Raw genomic sequence first — 18,941 nt, 5'->3', positions numbered from 1 at the left:
AAGTCCTCAGTGTTTTAAGTATATCAACATGAAATCTCTGCCTGTGATTTAGCATTAGTAGTAGCATATGATGCAAGAAAGCAAGCTTATACAGCATCAGCCAAAAAACACCCTTCCCATTCGCTCCAAATGTTTATCTAGTTCTGATTGAATTTATTTAAGCTGTCAACTTCTACAATGCCAGATGGAAGTTTGTTCCAACAATCAACCACCTGCTGACTAAAGGGAAATTTCTGCACATCTATTCTACAATCATCTTTCCTCAATTTGAATTTATATCCTCTCAGGCGATTAATCTGGGCAAGAGGAAGAATACCATCAGCATCAAGCCTGCTCAAACCATTCAAGGCTTTATACATTTCAATCAGATCACTTCACAGGTGCCTATCCTCCAGACTCTGTAATTTGCAAAACTTAAGCCTTTCTTCATAAGAGTAACCCTTTGTTCCATTAACTAATCTTGTTGCCCTCCTCTGTACCCATTCCAGCACTCTACATCCTTCTTAAAATATGACCTCCAGACCTGTTTACAGTACTCAAGGTGTGGCCTGACCATTGCCTTATACGAGGGGATAATCACATCCTTTTCCCTGGTAGAGAAACTCCTGTATATCAATGACAAGACACCACAAGCTAATCTTGCAGACTGCCTCCACTACACAAAACTTCATATCTGACTGCACAATTACCCCCAGGTCTTTTTAATCCTCTACCACCCTCAATGTAGTAACACACAGTTGATATGTTACTCTGGGGTTACTGCTACCCATATGCAATACTTTACATTTGTTAATGTTAAACTTTGGTTGCCACTGCTCAGCCCATTGGCTCAACTTTTCTAGATCCTGTTGCAGTAGCATACTGTCATTAGTGTCATTAACAACCCTGCCAACATTTGTGTCGTCTGCACACTTAGACATTAAGCCTGTTATTCCATCATCAATATCATTAATAAATACAGACAACAACAATAGGCCCAACACTAAACCCTGGGGGACTCAACTAATAACATTAGTCCACAAAGGCACAATATGGCCTTAGCAGCCCTTGTGCCATTAAATAACATATCAACCATTAGTCCACGAAGAGCAGTGACCATTGATTACTACTCTCTGTCTTCTCCCACGCAACCATCCTTTTACTCATAGCAGCAATTTGCCACACTGCTCCAATATGTGCAGCAGTCTTCCATGTGCAACACAATCAAAAGCCTTCCTAAGATCAAAGTATATGATATCAAAATTATTCTTTGCACCCAGTTCCTCTGTGACCACATCATAGAATTCAATCAAATTGGTCAGACAAGACTTCCCCTTAACAAACTCATGCTGTGTCCCAGCTATAACTGAAATCTGGTCCAGATGATCCTGCAGTGCTTCTTTAACCAGTGTGTCCATTAATTTTCCTGGAACAGAAGTTAAACTAACAGGTCAGTAAATACTTGTGTCGCCCTTTTATCCTCCTTTGTGAATTGGGGTCACATTTCCACATCTCCAGTCCATGGATACTTCTCCCAAGTCCAAGGAAGCTCTCATAATTATGGCTAAGGGTTTTGCTTACTTCCTTTGCTGCCTCCTTTAATATAACTGGATAGATCCTGTTCTCCCCAGGTGCCTTTCTTATGTTTATCTTCAACAGTTTCTCCTCCACTTTGCTCTGAGTTATTCCAAAATCATTTATCTCACTGCCAGAGTTTAATACACCTCTGGCATTCCCATTCCCCTCATGCATAAATGCAGATATGAAATACTCATTCAGTTTGTTAGGTTATTTGGGTTTTTTTTAGGAGCATTAGCAACTAAGGCCATATTGCTCCGGGAATATGCGGTGGTCATTCCCTGACCTTTCCGCATCCTCCGTATTTGGTGGTGACGGGATCGAACCCCGGTCTAATCAAGAAGCGTGTGCTACGCACTGCTGCTCCTTCCCACCTGGCTACGGAGGCGTGCCGGTTTGTTAGGTACCTGAGCAGAATTATCAATAGTTGAACCACCGATATCAAGTGGACCAATCTGATTCATCCTTTTCCTTCTAGAGTTTATATAAGTAAAGAACTCTTTGCTGTTTTTCTTTGCATCCTCTGCCAAAGATTTCTCGTAATCTGCTTTTGCCTGCCTAACCTCCTTTGTGACTTGATTACAGACCAGCTTATATCTACCATAGGCTTCTGTGTCACCTGTTAATTTATATGTATCCCATGCATTTTTCTTCTCTGCCACCTGTCTCATTAGTTTATCTGACATCTATTTAGCCCTAAACTTTGAACAATATTTCTTAATTGGTAAGAAAAGCCTAGTAGCTTCCATGATTAATTCATTGAATGCTTCCCATTTAGAATTTGCTGTTGGTCCCACTGTATAGAATTTAAAAATTGTCTCAGACCACCATAGTCACCTTTACAAAAGCAAAAACTCTTCCCTTTACCCCAATGGTAGTTACCTCTTTAAGTAAATCCCACATCAGTAAACTGTGATCAATGCCATCTAGTAGTTCCTTTATCTGCAGATTCTTAATGCATGAAGAATCACTACTGATAATCAGATCAAGAGTATTACTCCCTCTAGTTGCCTCTCAAACATGCTGCTGTAGAAAACAATCATCCTATAAATCCACAAAAGCCTTGCTAGTGTGTGAATGACCAACTCACAAGTTCCAGTCAATATCTGGGAAATTGAAATCCCATATTATAAGACAATTTGATTTACTGCCCCACTCTATTTCTCTGTTCAGTTGTTCATTATACTCATCAGAGTCATTTGACCTATAACATACTTCTACTCTCAATTTTGCTTTCCCAGTGCTTATATGACACCAAACTGACTGTCTACTCATGTTAACTGGCTGCACTTCCTTAGATTTTATGTGTTTCTTAACTAATAGCATAACCTCTCCTCCCTTCCTATCCTGTCTATCCTTCCTGTACGCATTGTACTCCCCAAATTCCAATTCTGCATTCCTTATATCTTTGTGACACCACGTCTCTGATATTCCAACAATATCTGCCTTTGATGTTCTGACCAACACCTGAAATTTATCAAATAAATAAATAAAGATAAATTATAAAAATAATGTGTAATAATTTATAAAAATAGCTTAAATGCTTAGATGACGCAGGCTATTTTCGCTTCATGGTTTTTAGCGAAGCAGACGATAATGTGGATGACTTGTGTCAGGAAAAAGCACCAGAAATGAACAGTGCTTGAAAACATTGAAGTGATGGCATGGTTAGAACATCAGAGTGATAGTGAACATATTCATTTATTGCATCTGACCACTATTAAGAACTGTGTATTGAAAAAATACTGTCATCAGTTCCAGCAAAAATTTGCATGACTATTTCATAACAGATGTGTAAAACATAACCCCATAACAGAATTGTGTATTAGTAGAATGTAAAGGGAATGATATAAACTTTAATGTTTTATGTCTTTTAGTCTCTATACCTTATAAAACATTAGTAAATAAGGTATTTAGTTACTAAGTAAACTGTAATTAGGTTAAAAAAAACTTTTTTTGTGAAAAAATGGTAAAATTTTTTTGGATGTAATGCTCTTTGCTTAGAGTTCATGTATTAAAGTTGCCATTTGACATCCACATTATATCAAGGTTGTACTGTGTTTCATTTCCCAGGTGTCGAATTTTAACTCTTACATTACTAACAGTTATGGATGGCACACTGTCCAATTCATCAAGCTTGCAGCACTAAAGAGATTAATGTGAGGTTCATTCTGTTTTTGATTCTGAAAAACAAGAACCATAAATTAATTCCAGTAGAGCTCAGATTGAGAGACCCATCAAAAAACAAAGTCTCTGCACTTGAGCACACGGCAGAAATTAAACTTTTGAGGTCTATGAAAAAAAAGCACCAAACATTCAAAATAATATGCATTGTTAGAGAAAAGAATCGGAACGCTTTCTTAGTACTTTCAAAAGATACAGACTACCAAACTACAGCACATGCATTCACTAGTGAAGACCACTTGTGCACTTAAAAATTATAGCAGCAAGTAAAGAAAAAAACAATGCTGTTCTTCATTCCTTAAAAGCATGAAAATTATTTTAACGATCCACATCCCTGATGATAACATTTTTTTTGTTTCTGTTTAAACTATAAAATGCTTAATATAATTTTCTAGTTTAAACTAGAAATCACCCTTCTGTTTGGAGTGTTCCTAGTTCTATCAAATACTTTTCAATCCAGCAAGAGCCATGTTAGCATAATCAAAATGCCAACAAATGAAAATCTTCAAAATTTAAATTGGCATCAAAGTGATGCAAGTGTGAATTTTAATATTCCTTCAGAATAGTTTTGGCTTTCGATCTACATCCCTGATTTTGTTGTAATTTGAAAAGAACCATGTGTTTGTAATAAAAATGAACATCACGAGTAAGTCAGAAAAATTACTTCTAGGGGGATGAAAATGTCTAACAATAACTTATTTTTGGTTTTGATTTTATATCTTATGTATCGTTCTTTCAGTCTGCAGTGTGTTAGTTGGATTGCAATTTTTTGGTGGATAACAACTTGCATTACAAGTTTTTCGTTAATACTGTTTGGTCAACTGTTGTTTCACTAATATTAAGTGGACTTTACATTCTGCTCAGCTGATTGTGTAAGTGGAATTCTTATTTTAATAAGTTTTCTTGACATTTTTTTAGTGCTATAGTTATTTTTTTAGGACTATAGCTGGCACAGCTTGGCATGCCAAATATAGCAGTCACTAATGGGCCACTGATATTGATAATATTTTTGAATGCATTGGCATTTCAATTCCATATGATTGTGATTATTGTCCACAATACAAAAAAATAAAATAGTAGGCCTTTATTATTACACTGCCATAATAATATTGATTTCATTTTCAAATTTATTGTTGACTTTATTTGCAATCTAATTCATACATACCATGTGCTTGATTGCAGAAATTTAATCAAGTGTTGGAAAGCAGTAGGATCAAATGTGGCTCATAAATTCTTTAAAAAAAATTCTTTACATTTTTTAAATTTAAAGATTAATGTTAATTTAGTAAAATAAATTAAAATAGTAATTAAAAAATGATATATTATTTTTTCTAAATCTACTGTCAAGATAATGAATACATTAAGAACTGCCCAATTTTAAATAATTTTTTTTATCTTTATTCCAAACATTTCCATGGTGTGTATAGTGGAGGACACATATGAAAGATGGTGAGACTTTTAGGTATATGCTAGTTAGAGGGTTAAATAAACTAAAATTTTTACCTGCAGCATTTTTGGCTTCAGGCTACTGGCAGTACCCTTCAGTCATAAAATTATGGGAATGCCATGATAATGTTTATTTACTCTATTCAATCACTCTTTTTTATTTACCAAGATGGTGCTCCATATTACATAAGTAATTTAAAATGTCTTCATTCAATCCTGTAAAATGAAAAACAGTTTAATGTGTAATGCTTTTATGCATAGATCATAATATTTAAATGATACATACCTATTTGTATGTGAAAATATGAAAAATGAACTATAGGCAGGAATGGGTCTTATCTTGGTGGGAATATTGATTTCTGAAAGACGACGGGGACGAGCAGTAGACACAGTAGCTGTGTCGTCATCATCATCATCCTCTTCTTCATTGCCTTCTTCATCTTCCTCTTGGTGATCTTCTTCTTCTCCATCTAAATTAAGAAAATACTGAATGTGTGATATTTCATAAATTTATGCTGAGGTCTCAGTAAATTTCAACGTAATCTTCACTAATGAGCAAAAGTCTCATTCTCCAAAAACTTGCTAATAAGCCAGATCTGTGACAGTTTGTACTTCATCAGTGAGAAGCCAACAATAGGGACATGCTCATCAATATAAACCGAAGTGTTTCCTTTTGCTAAACTACAAAGGTACAAGCCATTAATTTGCAAACACGGAATACGGGAATTTGGAAGGTACTAAAAAGTACCTTGCATTTTAGGGTATTACATAATAATATGGAAGGGAGTGAGAGAAATTTAATTATTATGTGACTTGATATTAAAGGTGATCTGATTGAGGTGTATAAGGCCTTGAGCGTTTGAGCAAGCTCAATGCTGATGGGATTCTTCCTCCTGCTCAGATTATGAACCTAAGGGGGCATAAATTCAAACTGAGGAAAGACAGTTGTAGAACAGATGGGAGGAAATTTGCCTTTAGCCAATGGATGGTGGATTTCTGGAACAAACTTCCATTTGTTATTGTGGAAGTAGTGGAAGCAGACAGCTTAAATAAATTCAAGACAGAACTAGACAAACTTTTGGAGTGAATGAATGGGTGAAAAAAATGGGAATTTTTTATTTTATTTTTGGCTGATGCTGTATAAGCTTGCTTTCTTGCATCATATGTCTCTACTAATGCTAACGGTGAAGATGAAAGAAGAAGGAAAAAAAAGGATATCAGAATGCATTCCTTGTCCAAAAATAATCTAATACCTTCAAAAATGGAAATGAAAAATAATAATAATAAAAACTAAAAAACAGTAAGAAAGAAAAATAGAAAGGAATGGATATGTTTCACTCGGGCACTCTGTGATCACAGAAGCACTTATAAATTAACCAAGAGCAGAAAGTATTTTGGCTATCCTTTTTCAATCTTCAACTAAAATAACATCAATTAGTCTTCAAACTGATCCCACCATATTTAGTGGGATCAGTTTGAAGACTAATCTACCTACAGTACATTTCCGGAAAAACCACATTATCAGGCATTCCAGTTTATCAGCCAATTATTAAAAAAAATTGTGTATAAACTCATATAATGATAGGAAAAATGTGTGTAAATCTGCTCTATGGTGGGCAATTTTTATTAATTTGGTTTTTATACTGTTTTTAATTCTGTTTTCTCTGCAATTGTTATAATGTGAAGAATTTGGATTTGACACTAATTCATGAAGAAATGTATTACTCTCTTCATGGAAGTATACTTGTGTGATAAAATCCAACACTGCCTTACAAATTTGAATTTTTTCTCTAACTGAGATATTAAGCCCAGAATTCTGAAGCTCCACTCCAAGTGACCAGTAGGTATTATGTAGGTATATTAGAGTTACTGGACAGAGTAGTACTAATAGTAGTAGTAGGACAGAGTAGTAGGTATATTAGAGTTACTGGACATTTATTTTACTTTATGCAGGGTAGCTCCTAAACATTAGTTCAACTCTGCTGTAGTACACTGTGATCATACATATTCCTGGAAAAGGTTAGAAATGTGAATTGTGCTATGTTTGTGCAGTGTGTGTGTGTGTGTGTGTGTGTCATTGATTTGATTCTGGCCACTTTGCTACTTGGAAGCAGCCATCACCAAGAAGGCTGCTTCCCAGAGCTCACTCATGACATGAAGGCTAAAACTATGCATGCACTGTTCATAGGTAGTCGGGTTGGATCTATCATGTATTGACTTCTGATGAGCACTCAGGAAAAATGGAAAATCCCACAACACTAAGAATAGCAAAACAATGGGGGGAAGAGAGAAGGGAAAAAATTCACATTCCAACGTGGCTATATAAACCTATCTCAAAAATGAGGAGAAAAGATGCTACAAGATCAAAAAGATAAAGTAAGATAGAGAAGAAATTAAAGATAAAAGAAGACAAAATGACTTTACAACACAGAATGATGTATTATCCTAAATTGAGCTAAACGCTATACAAGAAAAAAATAATAATAAAATATTATCCCACAGGAGACTGTGGTGCCAGCAAAACCCACTCGTGCCAAGCATTGTGTCAGCAGAAATATCAATTAAAATCTGGAAGACAATACCACAGACCAACATCAAGAATCATTCTTTTACTAGATTGTTCAGAAATTTCATTCTCAATTGCAATTTTATATCTGAAATCTGACAATGTAAGTTTGCATAAGGGACTTGTTTGTTTTTGAAGTAGACTTTCCTTGTGCATTTACAGTTCATATCCATTTAAGAGTAAAATGACAGTTCAACCAAATTTTTTTTTGTTGGTTAGTCAATTTCGTTTATCTTTCTCAGAGATATTATCATTCCCTTCCGCCTTAAATATTTAAAAATACCAATTGTCTTATAAATTATATTTATATCTCAACTTACTGAAATAAATGATACTGAGAAGGAAAAAATTTTATATCTAGACAGGAGTGCAGTTATACTTCAGTCACAGCATGGGTTTTCCAAGGGGCAATCTTGTCTGACCAATTTGATTAGATACTATGATGCAGTCATAAAGGAACTGGATGCAAAAAATAATTTTGATATCATATACTTGAATTTCAGGAAAGCTTACTGCTGCATATAAAAACTGCTATAAAAATCTGAGCAGTGCAGCAATAAGGGCAAGTTACTGCTATGGATAAAGGGATGGTTGAGAGAGAGAAGACAGAGTTGTTATCAATGGACACTGCTCTTCAGGGACTAATGTCATTACTGAAGTCCCTCAAGGATTTGTAGCACCGAATCCTTGAGGGACTTCAGTGTTAATGGTACTGATTAATATAGTATTAATGAAAAATCTTTGAGGGGCATCAGTATTAATGATATTGATGAAGGTATATCAGGCTTAATGTCTAAGTTTGCAGGTTATAAAGTTGATAGTGTGGTTAATTAACAGTAATGACAGTATGCTACCTACAACAAGATAAATAAAAATTAGGCAGTTGGACTAAGAAATGGCAATTGAGGTTTAACATTGACAAATATAAAGTACTCTATATGAGTAGCAGTAATCTCAGGTTAATGCACCAACTATGTGGTGCTAGACTCAGGGCAATGGAAAATGAAAATAACTTGGGGTATCTGTGAATCACATGAAGTTCCTTGATGTACAAGACTCATGGGGTTTTGTCAAAGATATAAATGAATTTTGTTTGAAGGGATAAGAAGGCAATTATCTTATTGTATAAGGCAATATATTTAGTTGCATCTTGATTACTGCAGACAAGTCTAGAGGCCTCATTTTAGAAAGGATGTGGATCTGCTGAAACTGATGCAGAGAAGGGCAACAAGATTGGTCAGGGGAACAATGGGTGCTCTTACCAAGAAAGGCTTCAGTTCTGCAAATTGCAACGGCTGGAAACCAGGCACTGCGAAGTAATATGAATGAGATGTTTAAGGTTATCAATGGATTGTGTATGCTCAATTCATTCAAAGAGGATTTAAGAGGATTCAAAAGGATTTTGAATTGATTAAGCAAGTTTGAATTGATTGAGACTTGTGGCAAAGAAGAAAAATGCATGGGAAACATATAAATTATCAGGCAACACAGAAGTCTAAGGTAGGTAAAAGCTAGTCTATAATCAAGTCATAAAGGAGGTTAGGCAAGCAAAGGCAGATTACGAGAAATCTTTAGCATAGGACGCAAAGAAAAACAGGTCATTCTCAGATAGCGCCAAACTTAATAAGTATTTTGCATCAACATTCACCCATGAAGAGTTATTCAAGGAGGAGAGGGCCAGTATTGGTCCTCTCCTCCTTGAATAACTTGAAGAGATTGATATCAAGCTCTAACAGGGAGCTAAATTATTTTGTAATAACTGAGAGCAAAGTGGAGGAGAAATTGTTGAAGTTAAATATAAGGAAGGCACCTGGGGTGGATGGGATCTATCCAGTTATATTAAAGGAGGCAGTAAAAGAAGTAAGCAAACCCTTTGCCATAATTATGAGAGCTTACTTGGATTCAGAAGAGGTCCCCATGGACTGGAGTTGTGCAAATGTCTCTCCAATTCAAAGTGGGTTCAAAGGGTGACACGAGTAATTACAGACCTGTTAGTTTGACTGTTCCAGGGAAAATAATGGAGTCACTGGTTAAAGAACCATTGCAGGATCATCTAGAGAAGACAGCAGTAATAATTCAGACACAGCATGGGTTTAAAGGGAAGTCATGTCTGACCAATTTGATTGGATACTATGATATGGCCACAAAGGACCTGGATGCAAAAAATAATTTTGATATCATATACTTGGATTTCAGGAAAGCTTTTGATACTGTTACACATGGAAGACTACTGTACAAATTGGAGCAGTATGGTATTAAGGGCAAGTTGCTACAATGGATAAAAGGATGGTCGAGTGGGAGAAGACAGAGAGTGGTAATCAAGGGACACTGCTCTTCATGGACTGATGTTATTAGTGGTGTCTCCCAGGGTTCGGTGTTGGGCCCATTGTTGTTTTGTATATTTATCAATGATATTGATGAAGGTGTATCAAGCTTAATGTCAAAGTTTGCAGATGATACAAAGGTTGGCAAGATTGTTAATAATAACAGGATGTGGAAAAGTTGGGCAGATGGGCTGAGAAGTGGCAACTGAAGTTTAACATTGACAAATGCAAAGTACTGCATATGTAGCAGTAACCCCAGAGAAATGTACCAACTGGGTGGCATTACACTCAGGGTAGTGGAGAATGAAAGAGACCTGGGGGTAATTGTGCAGTCAGATATGAAGTTTTCTGAGCAGTGCAGACAAGCTGCCAGAGTCAGTCATGGGGTCTTGTCAATGATATACAGGAATTTTGCTAGCAGGGATAAGGAGAGGTGATTATCCCCTTGTATAAGGCAATGGTCAGGCCAAACCTTTAGCACTGCATACGGGTCTGGAAGCCTCATTTTAGGAAGGATGTAGAGTTGCTAGAACAAGTACAGAGAAGGGCAACAATTCCGGTGAGGGGAACAAAGGGGTGCCCTTATGAAAAAAAAAATGAAAATGGCTTAAGTTCTGCAAATTGCAGTGAGACAAGGCACCTGCGAGGTGATCTGACTGAGGTGTATAAGGCCTTGAGTGGATTGAGCAGGCTCAATGCTGATGGAATTGAGGGGGTATTAATGAAACAGATGTAAAGAAATTTGCCTTTAGCCAGTGGGTAGTTGATTGCTGGAACAAATTTCCATCTGTCGTTGTGGAAGTTGATAGCTTAAATAAATTCAAGGAAGAAGTGGACAAACTTTTGGAGTGAATGGACAGGTGAAATGTGAAGGGTTTTATTATTAATTTTTTTTTTTTTTTTTTGACTGATGCTGTATAAGCTTGCTTTCTTGCATCATAAAAGTAAAAAGTAAAGTGCAGCCATTATCAACCCACTGCAGGGTGGAAGCCTCCTCAACAATTCATGCTGAGGGAAATGGACCATAATCTGCCACGCTGGTCCAGTGCGGGTTGGCAGATCGACCGTATTCAGCAGTCAGGGGCTTGAACCCCGGTCTACTCAAAGAGCGTGTGCTACTGCACTCCCGCTCCTGCCCACTCGGCTACGGAGGCCGTATTGCATCATATTGCATCATATACCTTGCATCATATACCTCTACTAATGTCATTGCTAAAATATTAAATTTTTTAAGAATTTTAAGATAATGACATATAATGACAACATTACCATCATATTAAATATAGCATATTAAATTACTAAAGAAATTGATCACATCAGCCAACAGGAGAGATACAGAGAAATTAGGAAAGATCTGACTAAAGCTAACAAGTGCCCATTGATAATCACTCTGTCTTCTCTCACTCAACCAATTATAAGTATTTGTAGGTACATTAGCATATATAAATAAGCATCTATTGTCTTCACTATATCTGTCCATATGTCTATCCATCCATCCAGCTGCATGTAACAACTGGACTCCCAGTGGAGGGATTTTTGTGAAATTATATGTTTTGTTCAACAGAGAAAGATTTATCAAGCCATTCCAAATTTCATTAAAGTCAGATAAATAGAAATCTAGCAATTATTATTATTATTTGTGAAACATGTATATATATAAATAAATAAATTTTCCATGCGATAAGTATGGAAAAGAAATTCATAAATTAAATGTAATCTTAAAGCAATATTGTTAACTTTAGATAGTCTTTGCACCCTTTGCATGTAGTGCAGACCTCACAAAAGTGGTGGCCTTGTGAAAATGCTAAGTTTTGAGAATGTAAAACTATAGAGTTTTATTAAACGTTCTTTAAAGTTATAATCTTAGTATTTAATTGATAAGAAGATAATTATATTTACTTTTCACTTCAGTTAATCAGAGAAAAAGAAATTTAATTCTAAGAAAAAATAAAATGCACCCAAAATGTAATGCACTGCACACATTACCTAACCTGTTATGGAAGTATGTTATCAGATGCTTAGACATTATTTAATAAGAAAAAGTTGGATTGAGGCCAAATTTAACTTGTTCTTAAATATTCTTTTAGTGTTATGGTGCACAGATATATCAAGAACTAGAAATTGTTAAAATAATGAGCACTTGAACCTGTGTGGAGGGTAATCTACCTTTGACTTATTAAAGAATTACAGCTTATTCTAATATGTTTTGTGTTGTTTCCTGTACCACCTCTTCTTCTTACCAAATCGGAAGTTTTTAATTGTAAAGACTGCAGAAATGTAAATTATGATGATATGACTTACATAAAGTTGTTAGTTCTGATTACACATTATTACCCATTAATCTGATTACACATTAATTATATAATCTTAGTGATAATCATAATAATCTTGGTTATTACAAAGTCATTTAGCTCCTTCAGAGGAGACTAGAATAAACTTCTAGCATCTGCTCCCTAAACAATTCATCATGTATGGATGTAGATGCAAAATACCTATTCAGTTAGTCAGCAACCTGAGCAGTATCAACATTTCAACCTTTAAATCACATTGGGCTACTTGATATCAAGTTTTCCACCTTTACACTTTTGAAAATTTGCAGAATAATTTTTAGATTTGATAGTTACAAAAGGTGTTTGATATTCATATAAGTGCATATTTGTATATTTGCAAAGCTCTGGGCCAGGGATCACCAATTAGGGGACTGTAGTCTGCATCTGGACCATGAAAAATTTTTTTTGTGGACTGCAAGGTAAATGAATTTAAATCATTAATTTAAATATATAGATGGACTGCTGTTTAACAAACTTCATTATAGCAAATGTTTCTATTATTTCTGATTTGCTGTCAGTTATACAACCATTTCATAAGAAACTCAACATATTTTCTTCTGATTTAAACAATGAAGAGCTGCACTTTCCGTGTATCAAAAAAGTACTGATGGAAGAATTTAATATACAATTAGATAAAAGCAAATACAATAATTTTCTACAAAGACTAAAATATGAATTTGACGAAAGGTGTGTAGATTTCAAAAAAATAGGAAAATTAACACAACTCATCATATGTCCCATTTTCACTTGAACCAAACTAATGAGCTAACAAAATGGTTTAAAAATAATAAGCTGCTGCATGGCAATTAGAAATGACTCCTTTTCAAGATTTTATTTTGAAACAAAAAATGAATGAATTATGATTTATAACAGTTTTGGGGAAAATACATGCGTGAAAAGTATCCTGAAATATGGAACCTCTGTACTCAATTATGCACAAGGTTCAGATTAACATATATGTGAATCAATGTTTACAGAAATGAACCATATTAAGGACAAGTAGGAAGAGAAAAGAGATATTGGATTCATGCTTCTTATCAAAAGCAGTCTGGGCAAAAAAGGGGGTTTTTGTTGAGTCTGAAGTTATGTCTGCCAGCATAGAATTTGTGTGGTGTAAGTTAGATGTAAGCAAAGATATAATGAGAGTAGTCTACAGATTAGCAGATTGTGAAGAGTACTGCAAGAGTCTCTACATGCAGATGGAATGGACAAGAAAGCATGAATGTCATATTATGGTTGACTTCAATTTGCACCAGATTGATTGGAGTAAGTTGGAATGAGGATAATTCACCAGGGGTAAAAAATTCTTTTAAATAAACTAGATGATTATTATTTGTACTAGCATGTTAGAGAAAATACTAGAGGTGATAATATTCTTGATCTCATTATTACTCATGAATCAGATGACATCACAGAGCTTAAAATACTTGGAACCATTGTCAGGTAGTGATTGTACAATATCAGTTGGAAGATGAAGAAAGATGCTGCAGTAGTTAAAGGTAAAGGCATAGGTTTTAATTTCAGAGGAGGGGACTTTTACAGTTTAAGGCACTATATAGTGTCATACTTCTTTATATGAGGCTTCTTTTATATTCTCCAAGGCTGGTAGGATAACATCAATTTGGTGGATTGTAGAGTGAGGATGCTGTTGAGTTTGTTGGTGCATCAGTAACTGTGGCTATAATGCACTGATTTATGACACATCTTCCTTGTCTGCTTTTCTAGTGACAGGACTTCAAACAAGGTGATATTTATTAATCGATTTTAGGAAAACAAAAATGTCATCCATATCCTGACAACCTCCTAGAACACTCTGTAGTATTAATTAACTGCAATTATTGAAATAGGAGGAGAAAGCAGTTTTCCATTCTTTTACATATAGTGGGCATTCTACGATGGTAATGATTTACCGAGAGTGGGCATAAACACTGACTGAGGGGCATCTATGGTTGTGAGTAGGTAACTGTGAGTAAGGCAGTACAGTTTCTTCCTTTCTATTTCCTCTCAAACTGGATTGCCATAGTTTGGGTTCTCTCTTTATTTCAAAAAGTTTATTATTTGTTTGTTTTTTTTCCACATACATTTCCACTGTTCTTTAAAGGTCTGTTGTATAATGGATTTATAGTCAACATAAAGGTGTCATGAAATTAGAAGAGACCACATTTGAAGCTCTTTTGGGAAATAAATCTGCCTGTTTGTTTCAGATTCTAACATGTCCAGGGAAAGAATAAATTATGTGCTCAACACATGTATTCATGCCCGCTACACTGCATGAATTTCTATCAACTGTGTGCCCAAATTTTCTGTAACAAAGGATGATTTCTGGAGTTCACATTGTATAGAATTCACAGCATTTAATGACTAGGTATATATGATGGATTCAGTATATGAGGCTTCTTTTATATTCTCTAGGGCTAGAAGAATAATATATAACTCTGAGGTACAAGTACTGCATTCTGAGGGGAATTTTTCAGCTATGATGGCATTTGGCAGGTTTACAGCTGTACGAACTTTACTGTCAGTCTTGGACCCATCCATATATAGCTGGTCCCACAGGAACTAGTAGTTGTCACTACTGTCAGGGAAACAGGGAACATATTGTTATATGAAGTACATATTGACATTAATGATATTAAGAGTAGGACACCGGCAGAATTCCTTAACGAGTACAGGTCAATGTTGAGAAAAAGCCGTGAGGGTTGAATTTAAAAGATTCTGCAATTCTGCCCAGACACAATAGGATGGAGTATATGTTGATCAATTCCATCCTGGAGAGATTGTGCAAGGCTCAAGGAGTAGAATTTTTCTCAAACTGGTCTGTGCTTATTAATAGGAGAGACTGCTTCTACAAGGATGGGATACATTTTAATAGAAAGGGTTGAAGAATATTTGCTAATGCTAACAAGGCAGTGTTAGGTGGGGCAGAAAACTGCTAGCTTGGGGGGATACATCGATTAATAGATTAAAAGCAGCCGCTGACAGAAGTGAAAGTGATTATTGCATTGCTTCTATTGGAATGAGAAGTAGCCTGGAAAACAAGGTGCAAGGGATTTCAGCTACTACTAGGAGTCATTGTGGAACAAGTTAATAAATGGGCTGTGTTACGGTAGCTAAGAATAGGAACAGTGCATGTATACTTGCATGTACACCAATGCTAGGAGTTTGGTAAATAAATTTGATGAATTTGAAGTGTTGGTCAAAACAACAAAGACAGATATTCTTGGAATCAGAGACGTGGTGTCACAGAGGTATAAGAAATGCAGAAATGGAATTTGGGGAGTACAATGTGTACAGGAAAGATAGACAGGACAAGAAGGGAGGAGGGGTTATGCTATTAGTTAAGAAATACATAAAATCCAAGGAAGTACAGCCAGTCGACATGGCTGGACAGTGCAGTGTCGAGTCAGTTTGGAGTGACAAAAGCACTGGGAAAGAAAAATCGCAAATAGGAGTGTGTTATAGGCCTAATGACTCTGATGAGCACAATAAACAACTGCACAGAGAAATAGAGTGGGCCAGTAAATCAGAGTGTCCTATAATGGAGGATTTTAACTTTCCAGGTATTGACTAAAATTTGTGGGTTGGTCACTCCCACACTAGCAAGGTTTTTGTGGATTTATTGGATGATTGTTTTCTATAGCAGCATGTTCGGGAGGCAATTAGAGGGAGTAATACCCTTGATCTGATTATCAGTAGTGATTCTTCATGATTAAGAATCTGCAGATAAAGGAACCACTAGGTGGCAGTGATCACAGTGTGCTGAAGTGGGATTTACTCAAACAGGTAACTACCATCAGGGGTAAAGGGAAGGGTTTTTGCCTTCATAAAGGCGAATACAGTGGTCTGAGACAGTATTTAAATTCTATTGAGTGACACCAACTGATGTTGTTACCAACTACAAATTCAATGTGGGAAGCATTCAAAGAATTAATCTTGGAAGCTACTAGACTTTTCATACCAACTAAGAAATATTGTTCAAGGTTTAGGCCTAAATTGATGTTAGGTGATCTAATGAGACATGTGGCAGAGAAGAAAAATGCATGGGATACATATAAATTAACAGGTGACACGAAATTTATGATAAATATAAGCTGGTCTGTAACCAAGTCACAAAGAAATCTTTGGCAAAGGATGCAAAGAAAAACAACAAGAATTCTTTACTTATGAAAATCTAGAAGGAAGGGGATGAATCAGATTGGTCCATTTGATATCGATGGTTCAACTGTTGATGATACTGCTCAGGTAGCTAACAAACTAAATGAGTATTTCACATCTACATACACACATGAGGGGGGGGTATTCAGGGAAGGGAATGCCAGAGGTGAATTAAACTATGGCAGTGAGCTAGATGATTTTGTATTAAATGGGAGCAAAGTGGAGGAGAAAGTTTTGAAGATGAACATAAGAAAGGCACCTGGGGTGGATGGGATCTATCCAGGTATATTAAAGGAGGCAGCAAAGGAAGTAAGCAAACCCTTGGCCATAATTATGAGAGCTTCCTTGGACTCAGGGGAAGTACCCATGGACTGGAGATGTGCATATGTGATCCAAATTCACAAAGGAGGACAAAGAGCAACACAAGTAATTACAGACCTGTTAGTTTAACTTCTGTTCCGTGGAAATGAATGGAGGCACTGGTTAAAGAAGCATTGCAGGATCATCTAGACAAGACTTTAGCTATAATTCAGACACAGCATGGGTTTGGAGGAAGTCTTGTCTGACCATTTGATTGGATACTATGATGTGGTCAAAAAGGAATTGGATGCAAAGAATAATTTTGATATCACATATTTAGATCTTAGAAAGGCTTTTGATACTGTTGCACATGGAAACAAATTGGAGCAGTGTGGCATTGGAGGCAAATTGCTGATATGGATAAAGGGATGGTTGAGTGGGAGAAGACAGAATGGTAATCATTGGACACTGCTCTTCGTGGACTAATGTTATTAGTGGAGTACTCCAGAGTTCACTGTTGAGTTCATCGTTGTTTTCTGTATTTATTAATGATATTGATGATGGTATTTCAGGCTTAATGTTCAAGTATGCAGACTATATGAAGGTTGGCAGGGTTGTTAATGACAGTATGCTGCTGCAGCAGAATCTAGAAAAAGCTGAGCAGATGGGCTGAGAGGTGGCAACTGAAATTTAACATTGACAAATGTAAAGTACTGCATATGGGAAGCAGTAATCCCAGAGTAATGTATCAACTGTGTGTTACTACACTAACAGTGGTAGAGAGTGAAAAGGACCTGGGGGTAATTGTGCAGGCAGATATGAAGTTTTCTGAGCAGTTCAGACGATCTGCAAGAGTAGCCCATGGTGTCTTGTCAATGATATACAGGAATTTTTCTAGGAGGGATGAGGTGATTATCCTCTTGTATAAGGCAATGGCCAGGCCACATCTTAAGTACAGGTTTGGAGGCCTCATTTTAAGAATGATGTAGATCTGTTGGAATAAGAAGAGAGAAGGGCAACAATATTGAATGGAACAAAGGGTTTCTCTTATGAAGAAAGGCTTATGTTTTGCAAATCACAGTATCTGGAGACTAGCAACTGTGAGGTGATCTGTTTGAGGTGTATAAAGCCTTGAATGGGTTTGAGCATGCTCAATGCTGAAGGGATTCTTTCTCTTGCTCAGAATAATCACCTGAGAGGGCATAAATTCAAATTGAGGAAAGACAGTTGTAGGATAGATGAGCAGAAGTTTGCCTTTAGCCAGTGGGTGGTTGATTGCTGGAACAAACTTCCATCTGTCGTTATAGAAATTGATAGGTTAAATAGATTCAAGGCAGAACTAGACAAACATCTGGAGTGAGTGAATGGGTGAAATGAGAAAGGTTTTTTTTTTTTTTTTTTTTTTGACTGATGCTATATAAGCTTGCTTTCTAATGCTAATGCTAATGCTAATGCTAAACTGGGTGGATCAGACCAGATGTAACAATTTAATGGTAATATCTGGAATGTTATCCTTTCCCCATACCCAAAAAATTATGTATTGAGCTTGTGTATTGAGGGCATTTGCCATGCCTGAGTTTCCACTCTAGTACCCTGCAGGATGTATCATGTTCAGCCCCAGCTTGTGTTTAGAGCTTGCAGCCTAATGCCAGATGGTTTGTTGAGATGTGGTTTACTTTGATAGAGATTTTCCCATTTTGGTCTGAAGAGTTATTGCCATATGGGATGGTGTGAACATCTGCTAATTTTAGCTGCATAATTTAGTAGAACTTGTCATCAAAAGGGTAGCGGCAGTTCATAGGCTTAAGTATATAGACTTAATGTTGATGATGTTTGATGATGTGAAAACCCCCCCAGTGCAACTTGATGATGTATGGGATTGAGCCATTTCGATACACTTTGCCTGGCTGAGGCATATGCAAGAGACCCATAGTCTAACCGGGATCTGATTATTGAGTGATACAGATGTAGCAACATATAATGATCAGCACCACCCATGACATAGAAGAGATTAGTCTGAGAAGTTTTAGTTTCTTAAGGACAACTGGTATGAATATATATGTTCTAGGAAATTTAATT

General features: G+C 36.2%; 1 protein-coding gene across 1 annotated transcript in view; it reads right to left on the bottom strand.

Annotated features, from left to right (window-relative positions):
* The window catches only part of LOC150076513 (muscle calcium channel subunit alpha-1-like), a 1,171,392-nt gene that overhangs the window by 609,515 nt on the left and 542,936 nt on the right, over window positions 1-18,941 (bottom strand). Inside the window, exon 18 of the mRNA XM_090387375.1 lies at window positions 5,474-5,657. Coding sequence (XP_090243501.1) covers window positions 5,474-5,657 — 184 coding nt within the window. The remainder of the gene's footprint in view (window positions 1-5,473; window positions 5,658-18,941) is intronic.

Source organism: Mastigoproctus giganteus, chromosome 13 (genome assembly GCF_048544385.1).
Source record: "Mastigoproctus giganteus isolate SK-2022 chromosome 13, ASM4854438v1, whole genome shotgun sequence".
Taxonomy (NCBI): Eukaryota; Metazoa; Arthropoda; class Arachnida; order Uropygi; family Thelyphonidae; genus Mastigoproctus; species Mastigoproctus giganteus.
Note: the sequence above shows the minus strand (reverse complement) of the source record. Positions and strands in the feature narration are given on the sequence as shown.